Raw genomic sequence first — 12,076 nt, 5'->3', positions numbered from 1 at the left:
TTGACTATTTTTAGTTTGTGGGTGGTTAACAGTGTGCTACTTTGCTGTTACACTGCTGTCCCAACTCACATTGAATTTCCCCCCTTCTTTCCTCTCTAGCCGTCCAAAAACATCCTTCAACTGGTTTGTGAACCCCATGAAAACGTTTGTCTTTTTCATTTGGAAACGGTACAAGAAGTACATAATTGCATTGCTAATTATTGTAATTGTGACCATATTCTTGGTTCTCATTCTCTACACAATGCCTGGATACATCAGTGAGAAGATAATCAATGGCTAAGCATGCTCTCTCCTCTCTTGCTCCCCACAACTCCCCTCTGAATTGTGACTTGATAAAGAAAGATAACAGTGACTTCTGTACTAAAGATATTGAGAGACATGTGCAGGTGGCTGATTGTGCCTGGAGCACTTTGAAAAGGCATCTGTCAGTGAAAAGAAGAAACTGCCCATATCTCAGCAGCAGTCAGACTACCTGCTCACATCTGTGATGTGAGGACAATAGCTTCTGAAAGAACTTTGAATTATTTGTCTTGCCTATTGGTCACTCAGAAGATGCATTCATATGGAGCTGGCTCTGTGGCATTTTTAAAATAATCTCAAGCACAAAAGAGGGGAGGCCACTGATAGCAATGAGTGTAGAAGCACTGAAACCCAGCTGTATGGAAAAGGATTCACAATTTCATGCCACTGCTATCTGCATTCCCAAATCATTGCTGTGGTAGAAAAAAATTAAATGCAACAATGGATTTAACTGTTAAGCAACATCAACTCTTAATATTATCCACTATCCAGCAAGATGGTGATCAGACAAATTAAGACTTTTTAATAGGTAAAACAACATATGCCAATCATTCAGTTACTATTTTGCTGTTTTACAAATAGTCATTCAGGCAGACCAATTTTAGCCATGCGAAAGAACTTCAGAAGGTGGGTTAAAAATTGGGAAGGAATGGACAACTCCAATTTCCAAGTAGATTGGGCCATGGTGCTGAATGGCAGCAGAGTCAGGATATTGACCTAGTTCAGGTCTGTAAACCTGTGACTCATTGAGCTAAACATAGTCCACAGCTCTCTCTGTTGCCCCACTCAGGTTCTGCTTGGATTTGGAAAAATAGTGGAGGGAGAAAGCACCTGGCAGGCCACAATACATGACTGGCTGAACTGTGAATGGCTTGACAAATCACAAGTTGGCAAGATCCCACACAGCTTGTATTGATAATAAAGCAGTGTGACACAAAACCATTTTTTCCCCTCTAGTGCAAGGGTGGGCAACCGCCTGACCATTTTTGCAGCCCTGGTCACCACCACCATCACCTCAGAAGCACCAACAAAATAAAATAGGCGGGCTGCCATCAAAATCTGCAAGCAAAAATCATGTTACTTTAAAACAAGGCAGGTGGGGAGTGTACAGCTTGGTTTCAAGCAAAATCACAAAATTTTGCTTGAAATCAAGGTGTATGCTCTCCACGTACCTTGATTTAAAGTCAAATTTCCCCCTTTTTGCTACTGCTGTAAAATTGGTGGCAGTTCAGAGGGGAGGGAACCCACAGAACCACAGAAATTATCCACCCCTGCTCTAGAGCAATACTCATGCAAGTGGCTAAATGGTATGATAAGAAACATACAAGTTATACAGATTGGGAGGACTGGGCCTGTATTGTTATTTATTCCACTTGGTGGAGGAGGGCAGCTGGAGTGTTAGAAGAGTAATCTCAGGTTCATGCAATCAAATAATATTTATTTAAAATGTTCACAAATTGGGATGATGGAGGGTAGGGTTATGTTACTCTTCAATTTCACAAGCTCTATTTAATACGAGTCTGTGATCTTCGTGCAATCTCAGTACATGAAATAATGGATTAGAACTAGCTTGTGAAAGTATAACATTCCCTCGTAACAAGATATTACACTTTAAAAAATATGCGGCATCTTGAGAACAAAAAACTGTGTTATCTGCACGTCCTTAATACATGTGACAATTGTCCTTCCAAACTTGATTTTTGATGTGCCTATAGATTAGAATCTGAATTAGTTTTACTGAATCCTTTGAACGTAACTTGTCTTCTATGCACTTTTTAATAAATAACACTGCCACTTTACAAATTAACAGTTTCAGGTGTTGATATTCCTACAGATATATTTCCTGATACAACCAGAGTGATTCACATGTAGAAGCAGGTTTCCAGCTGAAGACCTGCTCTGCTCCATCATAACAGGCTGGTGTATGTGTGTATGTATGTGTGAGAGGTTTAATACCCAGCAACCTTCCTGTGCCCCCAATACAGTAGATGAAGGAGTGCACTATCAGTGCTGTGACGCACTTCTAACTGTAGACTTACTCAATGCAAAGGAAACATGTGATTCCTAATCCTTTGCTTCTTTGTAATGCTGTTGCAGGCTCGGTGGTCATTTGTAAAAAAAGACTCAGTAGTTAGCAGATTGCACTTAATCTTTCCCCATGTCCAGGCAAATGGCCTGGGGCTATTTGTAGGAGGGGTTACATACCCTTCCCCCACACACACCTACTGGTTTCCCCCTCCAAGTATCCACCCCACCCCTTATGCCACCTTCGCCTTGTCTTGGCAAAAGCAGATTTGGAAAACATGAAAATGACGCAGAAATTTGTGTGGCAAGTGATGTCATGGGGTCAAGTACATCTTGATACGGTCCATGTTTTTATGTGTGATGGCATTGCTTTAAGGAAAGCAGAAAGAAATATGTCACAATCAACCTGGAATTCAGAAGTATTAAAAAAAAGACCCTTGTGTCTTCATTAGTAACTGCCTGCATCTTCAAGGGAGTTGACAGCAGGTGACCTAGGCTATTATTGCTGGAGACACCTAGTTGCACTAATATTTTACTATATGGATCATTTCTTCCTTGAAGTACATTTTAGGGAATTGCAAGTTACACATTTTTTAAAGCTCAAAATTGCCTGGGCAGGCTGAGTAGAGCAATTTGCACTACCTACATAGACAAGCCCTATGTGCATAAACCTGCCCAATGATCCAACTATGTACATTCACACTGAGGCTTGGCTGTAGACAATGGATTTTGTGGTGTGTTCTAGGTGGAAGCCCTAACCGTATCTGTTTAAAGCCATCAGATAGAGACTCACAATTTACAGATTTAATTTAGGATTCCTTTCTAAGGAATTATGGCTGGCTGGGGAATGCTGGAAGTTTTAAGACTTATTTCTGTCCATACGTGCATGGGATTGCACCCTAAACATATGCTGCATAAGCAATGTGAAGCCAACACTGCATTAGATAAAATGAAGTAATCAGGGCAGATCTGAACATAGAATATCTAAGGAAATTATTTGTCAATGTCCCGGCTGCAAACAGAAGCAGGAAATGGCATCTTGGAACAACAACAAGAAGAAGAAGTGGGGTGAACCCTGAACATTGGGAAATCTGGAGCTGAGTCAAAATGTACATGTTCCTTGAATCCTCAAAAATCAACATTTTGTGCAACTCTGTCAGCTGTGATTAGTGTGCAGGTTTTGGACAAAAAAATAGACAAAGTTTTTAGGGGCCAGTTGAAAGCACTCAGAAAAAAATACTTCCCCGTAATATGCAAAGTTAAAATAAAACTGGAAAGTCTTTCAGCTCAGCTGTAGCGAGAGCTCTTTTTATTCAATAAAATGACTGTGAAGGCACTTCTTTATTTTCTCTTTCTCTCTCTCTACAAATTCAATTGGAGATGAGTTACTCTGTACACTTCCACCAGCTCAGCTAATGTCAATGTGGTTTCCTGGCTTTGGGGTATTGTGGTAGATTCTGTTAGGAAATATGTTTATGTGTTTGGAAATAGGTCCTTTTCTATTGTTGCCTAATTGCATTCTTCTGTCTGCATATGTGGCCCAATGCAACATACCCATGACTTTAATTCTCAGTATGTAGGTTGCTGAGGATTTTGAGACCAGAGATGGAGCGAGATAATTATACAGCCTGCACTTAATGGTTGTGTGTGTAATTTAGATTGCCATGTGTATTATTTCAGTTGTAAGACACACAACTAACATTTCTCAGCCCCCACCCCCGAATTCTATGATTTACAATTGCTTTGACATTCTTGATATAGTAGAACAGGAAAAGCAAAAATTGTTTGCCAATCCTGAATTAAAAAAACAAACAAGCCATAAAATCTGAGCATGCCGATTTTGCATTTTGAATTCACATAAATCATTGCATAAATTCACATAAATCATTGCATTATCATGACCACAGGAATATATGTTTTCAAGTAAAAATAATGAAATTAGCATCTGTAACCATGCGCATGCTTGGACAGCCATCCCTGACTATAAAATGTTTTTAAAAATAATAAAGGGCCCTGTTGGGCCCTGGCATATCTATCCCGGCTCAGGTACTGATGCCAGCCTTGGTCCAGATCTACCCAAGCAGGATCTAACACTGTGAAAGTGGTTTGAAAACAGTATATGGAATATGTCATGGGCCCCAACAGTTGTCAGTGCACTTATAAAGCAGTAGGATAGATCCTGCCTCGGTGATGAGGCTGGGCTTGTTTGCTGCAGCCCCCATCTCCTGTCACTCTGGGTTGTCATTTCGGCCTGCACTGGGCTGCAAGGCCCTGGACTTCAGCTCTAAGGCTCAGCTCCAACTGAACCACTGTCTGAGGTAATCTTGATTACTCAGTAGTATGACTCTTCACAAGCTAAATAACCAACAGAATACCGGCCTGTTTAGAACTGTAACGCCTCACATAAAACTCCTGTGGCTGTGGCTGAGAGACACCTCTTGAGATTCAGTGCTGGGTATACAAGTAAATATATATATATAACACCTGGTCTTTGGCTAATTGATATTAAGGAAATTGACGGAAGCAATGAGACAGTGTGATTGTATCTGTTTTACCTTTGCATGCCATTTGATCCTTAAAATGGGGATCCCCGCCAATATTTCAAGCATGTACTTTTGTTTTGTTTTGTTCTTAAATAGAAAGTAGTGAGAAAGTAGTCAGTGTGAGGTTGAGAGCTTTCACAGGGGCTGTGTGTGTGTATCTTGGGCAGGAAAGCAGGAGGATGACAGGACAGTTCTGCGCGTCTCAGGGATATGAAGGGACAGTCCTGGGTTCGCTGCTGCTCTGCCTTTCAGATGTTTGTGGCCTCCTCAGCTACCCTTAGCTGCTTCCTCTCAATCCTGTTCCCCTTTTTCTGCGGCCTGACAATCCGGCGCAGCAGCTCTGCTGGACAGACCAGTGCTGTGCTTTAGCAGGCAGGATGGCTGAGCTAATCTCTGTCCAGGACTTCATCTCCCAGACCCAAGAGGATCTGAGCTCTCCGACCACTTCATCCTTTACCAGCCACATGGGCAAATGCAGGAGCACTGTTGGCAGCCTGGAGGAGGTAAGAGGGGAGCAGGGAAGGAAGCGGTGGTGGCTAGGTTTAAGCTGGAGGGAGCAGGATTTGGAACCCCATGAAGAAAATTTGCTGCTGAATCTTCCTTGGTCTGTGTACAGAAAGCCAGGAGCATTTCCCTCACAGCCCCAACAAACCAGGCAGCAAATTTTTATTTATTTATTTATTTATTTAAGCATTTGTGCCTCACTTTAAGGATTTGTGCCTCACTTTTCCTTCAAAAGAGGAAGCTCAAAGCAGCTGACATATCTATAATATTCAATAGAAAGCAACAAATTACCTTAATAAGAACTTGAAAACCCCACTAGTATGTATAATATTAAGAACAAATAGAAACACACATGACAAAAATCCCTTCATCCACTGAAATCAATTGGAAATTTCCCAAGTAAATTGGTAGTATGCAGTTGCCTTCTGAATGACTGAAGGATCACGCCCTAAGAGAAGGTAGTAGCTGTGGGGACAGTCCCATAGCTGTATTACCAATAAGAGGCCCAATTCTTTGCCTTGACAGATTTCACCACATCGGCAGAAGGAACCTAGAGCAGGGTCCCTTCTATGGGTGGAGAATTCACCTGGGTAAAGGCATTCCCTAAGACATGCTGATAAGCTCTTTCAGTATAGTGAGCTATGAACTGCAATTCATTTTTTAATGAGTCTCATCCTTGTACAGCTACTTAGAGCACAATCCTATGCATGTTTAGAGGGAGACCTTGTTGGCTGGGGAATGTTGGGAGTTTTAGAGGTTCCCCCCGCCACAACTTGAGCATGCATAGGATTGCATCTTTAGTGATTTATCTTCGGGCCTTCAGCAACTCTGCCCTTAGTACAGCCTTCTCCATCCTCCAAATGTTTTGGACTTCAACTCTCATCAGTTTCAGCTGGCATGGCCAATGGTTGGGAATGCTGGAAGTTACAGTCCAAAATGTGCCCATGTGGAGAGCACCTATTTGGGAAAGTTTACTGTAGTAGCTGTCCTAGTGGGCAAGTTTAAGGATGCAATTCTGTACCCATTTAACTGGGAGTAAGCCACATTGAAATCAACGGAACTTCTGAGAATGTTTGTATAAAACTGCACTGTCAGCATTTTTTTTTAAAAAAAGGGCCACTGTCATCTGTGAGATGTGCCCATTTGTTTTGCTCTGATACTAATACAAATAGCTCTTGATACATCACTGTGGTCTCTTTCAAAATGCAAAATGTCTTGCAGCTACCTTTGCAGGACAGTTGGAGGCATAATCTAATTTTCCTTTGACTGTAACTTTAAAGTACCCCTTCCCTTCCCACCTTCTCATTTCCTCTTTTGAAATCTGTTGCAAATCTTTGGTTTCCAAATTTCCAAATACTGGACTCACTGGGCAGATTTGCGCTATCATAGAGAGAAAATACACTATAGTGGCTTATTCCCCCCCCCCCCTTTGCATGCTGGTCACAAGCCATCTAATTAGCATGATTACTCTCACCGGTGGCAGGTTGTTGTGATGTTCAAACCTGGTGAGGGTGAGTAATGGGAGTGGTTTACAAACCACTCTGAAAACTCACCTTGGCTTATTTTCCCTTCGTGAACATGCGAACCCAAGATGGATCCAGAAGCTGGGATGTGCTTGATCAAGCTTTGCACAATACAGTTTAACTGACCTAAAATAGAGTAAAAGTCCCTTAGGACAGGATGTAAAAGTAAAATTAAAGCTAGAAACAGGAAACCATTTAGAAATATTAATAGTTTCGAGGGTAAAAAGAAAAGCTTGTAACCTCAGGAAACGGAAATGTTGCAGGAATTCAAACAGTAAATGTGAGAGGCAGTAATAGTCGAAGCATTATCTGGAAGTTGAAGAAAGCACATTCAGACTGTTATGTGATGATAACAGGGATGCAGTAGGAGCCTTGAAACTACTTGATATCTTATATAAGAATATGGTAGTGTAAGGCTTATTATTTGAGATCTACTAGACTAATTTTGCTCGTTTTGGTTTTAAACAGAAGCTTGAGCAGTGTAGACACACAGAAAATTTTGAAAGTTCAAAAAAGTTCAAAGCTGGAGCTTTAATAGCCAAATAGTATGTTTCCTACCATGACCAGGTGCTTGAGGCAGTTGGGGAACTACAGTTCCCATGTAGCTCTGTGTCATGCAGGCATGAAGGGAGAAAAACCCAAAGGTGGTTACAGAGGGAAGACCTTGGGCTTTGCCAGTTGAGCTCGCTCTTCAAGTGGCCATATTGGTGGCAGGGATAGTGGTGGAGGTGGTGGGAAACACTCTGAAGTGGTGGCAATGGAGGAAAAGAAGTAGCTTTTGAAAAAAACGGGGTTTAAAAAGTGGGGGAAGAGGGAAGAAGGTGGGCTTGAGGTCTGAAGGGAAGAAGCAAATGTTGTTCAGTGGCGACAGGTGTGAGGAAGTGAAGGCCAAAAGTCCTTCGTTGCATTGAAAGAAATTAATCTTCATACAGCTTCTGCAAGATTGACATAGTGGGAGTCAAGGAACAGTATGTTTTGCCCTCAGATTACTAGCACCCACGATAACATGGGCTTTACACTAGTATATGTGGAAAGCATCCAACCTGTATTTGTTTTTTTAATACTGCTTGACAACCAGGAAGTAGAGGGATCAACCTTAATAACAGTACCACGGAAAGTGCTGCAGTAACCTGAAGAAGACGTAGAGATTTGGGGGTGTTTCTGGATAACAACAACAACACATTTGTGGTTGTTTCTAACACTATTCTAATGCTGGCTCTATTCTCTGCTAGGACAAAAATTGAAGACCTCGATGGAGATCACCGTTCTTCCCAGTTAGTAGTGGTTAGCTTTCCCAAACCTGGTGACCCCCTGCAGTTGTTTTGGACAAGAGTTCCAGCATTCTCGTCCAATGGCCATTCTGGGCTGGGTCTGATGGGAGTTGGTCCAAAATACCTGGAGGACCCTAGGTTGGGGAAGGCTGGTGTAGGCTCCAGCTCCCTGGGCTAAGACTCTAATTGCCATGTTCCTAGAGCAGCTCAGGTTCCTTTTTCAACCCTCCCTGATGCCCCTGAAATTCACCCATCCACCCTTTCCACTACCACTGCAGCTGCTCCTATTCTGTGGAGGGAGACGTTCTTTCTTTCAAATGGGCATGTGTGGACATCAGAGCTGATGCTTGCTGTCAGATTTTCATTTTAAAGAAACAAATGGACAGTTTCCCTCCTCCTCTGCAGTGTGTGTGTGTGTGTGTGTGTGTGTTGGAGGGGTATTACGGTGTCCCAACACTCAGCCTATTCAGTTACGTTGCTGGGGAATTGCGAAACATGTCCCAAGAAGCACATCCATTGCAATAATGTGCTCTGTAAAATGTTGCGGTGTGAATTGACAAAGACAGAGACTGCTTCTGTTCCCCATATTTCTCACTAAACACTACTAAAGAATGAACAGATCGTGCAGGGAAATGCTTCAGCAGGTGCTACCTATTTTTCTGGAGGCTGTTGGCTCTGATAATAATAATAATGTTGTTTGGACTTTACACTGTTAGTTTTACCCTACCCTGTGCCTGTTTACTCTACCCAGTGCCTGTTTACATTCTCTTCCCCTCCTTATTACTTTACTATGATTTTATTAGATTGTAAGCCTATACGGCAGGGTCTTGCGATTTACTGTTTTACTCTGTACAGCACCATGTACATTGATGGTGCTATATAAATAATAATAATAATAATAATAATAATAATAATAATAATAATAATAATGTCAATGGGGCAGTGAATCCACTCCAGGTTTCATTCTGAACCAGTTAGAACTCTAAAGGAGCTATCCAAGTTGTGGACCATGGATAGTTCCCCTAGAGTTCTGACTGGTTCTGGCTGAAATCCAGAGGGGATTCACCACCCTGCTGACATCAGAGCCACCAGCTTCCATTGGTCCCTATGAGCCAAGGTATATGTGGTGCCAGAGATGTTTGAGCACATTTCGTAATGTTTTGATATCTACTTACAAGCAGCTACAGGGGGTCTCTGAATTTGATTGGACCAGTGGTCCTGGGAGTGGTGCTGAATTTGATTGGGCCAGTGGTGCTCTTCTCCTCCATACTATTTTCCCAGTGCTATTTGCCCCAGTGGTCAAAAATATGGATACTTGGAGGATGTGTAGCATGGCCCCAAATTGCATTCGGCATGCTAACCTGGATAGCTTATCAGTCTGTATATCTATATGTATACCTATTTACACAAATGTATATACCACTTTATTAACGAATACAAAAGTGGTGAACATATATAACAACTTCCACATAATCAAAAGTAACATATAATCCACCTTTCTTTTCCATATTTAACAGGTAAGATTATCTAATATTTAAGATATGCACTGTTTCCAGTTTACCTGGTCTACATTAATTCCAGTAATCAATAAAAGGTGTCCACCGTGTTTGAAAAATCTGTGCTGAGTTTATCTTCCCATACCATTACAGTTTAGAACTGGTGATTTTATTCATAATCATAATAGTCCAGATCTTTTTTCATTCATCAATTGTTATATAGGATATTTTCTAAGCTTTTGCCAGCATAATCCATGCTGTAGTTAACGTAGTTAACATGCACATAATTATCACAATATAATCTCTTGCAACATGATCCTTAAATTGGTTAATAGCAATTCAAACATGCTGCAGCAATCTCAGTCCTCTTGCCTGTAGTGAAGGAGCCTCAAGGATGTGTGTCACACACCATATCCTATATTGCCATTAGAATAAGCCATGGGTTTCAGGGTGGTTTGTGAACCATCCCAGCCACTGCATCCCTAGCTGGGTTCAGACATCATGACGACCTGCTCCCCCACCCCCAGGCACAGGTAATGATGCTAATTAGGCAGCTCGCAACTGGCATGCACAGGGAAGAAAAATAAGCCACTGTGGCTTATTTTCCCTCCATGATCATGTGGACCTAGCCACTGTGTAAAAATCATAGGTAGCTGTTTTGGTCTGTTAGACATCCTCCCACTCCCAACTAATACCTTTGTTAGGACCAACTTTGAGCTATGCAGAACTCAAAGTTCAGTCTAAATGTTAAGCAATATTTGTTTGTTTATTTTGCAGAACACATGTTTATGACCTCTTCTTTTTAAAAATGCTTTTAGGCCTTGGATTCAGATCGAACTGTTTTGCAAAAAATGAGGAAAGCAGTGAAAGCAGAGCACACAACTGGACAAGGTTAGAGCACAACCGGTTACAACAGGAAGGGGGATGTGGTATGCGGTGCCAGATTTAGAAGACTTGAAAAGTTCTCTTTACCTCTAAGTATTGCTTAGGAGTCACCCAATGGCTCTTTCTATGTGTGTCCACTTTTCTAAAAATGTCACTCATTGGAAGGCATACTTTGTATGCTGGTCTTCCCCAACATGCCGTCCAAATGGCCTTGAGTACAATTCCCACAATCCCCTGCCAGCATGGTCAGGCTGGGATGATGGGAGTGGTAGTGCAGACCATCTGTTGAGCCTTCTCCAGCATGGCATCCATGTAGAGTATTCTTTGAAGGGAGCCATGACAGCCAACCTTTTAAAAAACAAAAATGGCATACATGTCACGTGTGAATTGTTTCTGATAAATACTCTTAACTTTACCTAACAGTTACTTGTTTGGTAACAGTGGCTGAACATATGCTTTTTACAGAAAGTCCCAAGTTCAGACCATGGCTTCTCCAGGGAATGTGAAGAAAGACTCCCATCTGAAACTATCCAATGCCAATCAGTGTAGAGAATATTGAGCTCAATGGACCAATGGCCTCACTTGATATAGAGTGGCTTCCCTGAGCAATGAGAAATCCAGGGAGAGGATTACCGGGTTTAGTTTCATGTGGATGAGAAACAGTGGAGGCTGGTGGCTCCAATGTCAGTGGGGTGGTGAATCCACTCCAGGTTTCAGTCAGAACTGTAAAGGAGCTATCACATTTTGGATAGCTCCTTAAGTGTTTTGACTGAAATCTGAAGCAGACTGATCATCCCACTGATATCAGGGCCACCAGCCTCCACTGACAAGAGACCACTGGAAACTTGATAAAGCATGTTGATAACAACTGTTGTTTACACAAAAAGCAAAGGTGAATGTGTTGACCCATAAGAAAAAAAATCCTAACCCTATAGTAGGGCAATACTGTTATTAGGCCATCCAATATATCACAAACTAGTGAGCAAGCTTTCAAGTTCCCTAGAACTCTTTTTCAGGCTAAATGTTAAATAAAGTGGGGGTGGGGAGTGGAAGAGAAAAGCTGGCTGATGTTGAAGCAGATTCCATGGATTGGATCCAGATCAAGAGTTCCATCAAACAAAAGTTTTATTGCATGCTCGTTACTGGGCACTCATGGATTTTCATGGGTCCCTCTCAGGACGTTGTCTGCCTCTCACGTGCCTCCCACCCCTTCTAGCCTTCTTCATGCAACAAAAAAACACCCCAGTAAGTCAGAGTTATTTTTAAAGATGGAACTTGCCACTATCTCCTGCTGTGTGCAGAAGAAGCAGCGGGATCAAAACGTCCACCGACTGAGCCACATGCAAGTTGTTTACTTCCTCTTTCAAAAGAGGGAGTAATGAGGGACAAACACACAGGCGAAGAAGTGGCGGTAAGCAAACACGATTTTCTGAAATCAAAAGGACTTGACTGGTCAATGGTGCCATTGATTTCAGTGGGTCTACTGTAAGGATGACTAAGTCTGAATCCTATTCATGAAAACTGCTTTA

General features: G+C 41.9%; 2 protein-coding genes across 2 annotated transcripts in view; both read left to right on the top strand.

The window, feature by feature from the left end:
- The window catches only part of LOC134411013 (fer-1-like protein 4), a 71,508-nt gene extending 70,982 nt beyond the window's left edge, over window positions 1-526 (top strand). The window contains exon 45 of the mRNA XM_063144588.1: window positions 100-526. Coding sequence (XP_063000658.1) covers window positions 100-280 — 181 coding nt within the window. The 3' untranslated portion in view covers window positions 281-526. The remainder of the gene's footprint in view (window positions 1-99) is intronic.
- Window positions 527-5,193: 4,667 nt separating this feature from the next.
- The window catches only part of LOC134411023 (arf-GAP with SH3 domain, ANK repeat and PH domain-containing protein 2-like), a 50,570-nt gene continuing 43,687 nt past the window's right edge, over window positions 5,194-12,076 (top strand). The window contains exons 1-2 of the mRNA XM_063144600.1: window positions 5,194-5,371; window positions 10,481-10,553. Of these exons, the coding sequence (XP_063000670.1) occupies window positions 5,246-5,371; window positions 10,481-10,553 (199 nt within the window). The 5' untranslated portion in view covers window positions 5,194-5,245. The remainder of the gene's footprint in view (window positions 5,372-10,480; window positions 10,554-12,076) is intronic.

The sequence above is a fragment of the Elgaria multicarinata genome, chromosome 1, assembly GCF_023053635.1.
Source record: "Elgaria multicarinata webbii isolate HBS135686 ecotype San Diego chromosome 1, rElgMul1.1.pri, whole genome shotgun sequence".
Classification (NCBI taxonomy): domain Eukaryota; kingdom Metazoa; phylum Chordata; class Lepidosauria; order Squamata; family Anguidae; genus Elgaria; species Elgaria multicarinata.
Note: the sequence above shows the minus strand (reverse complement) of the source record. Positions and strands in the feature narration are given on the sequence as shown.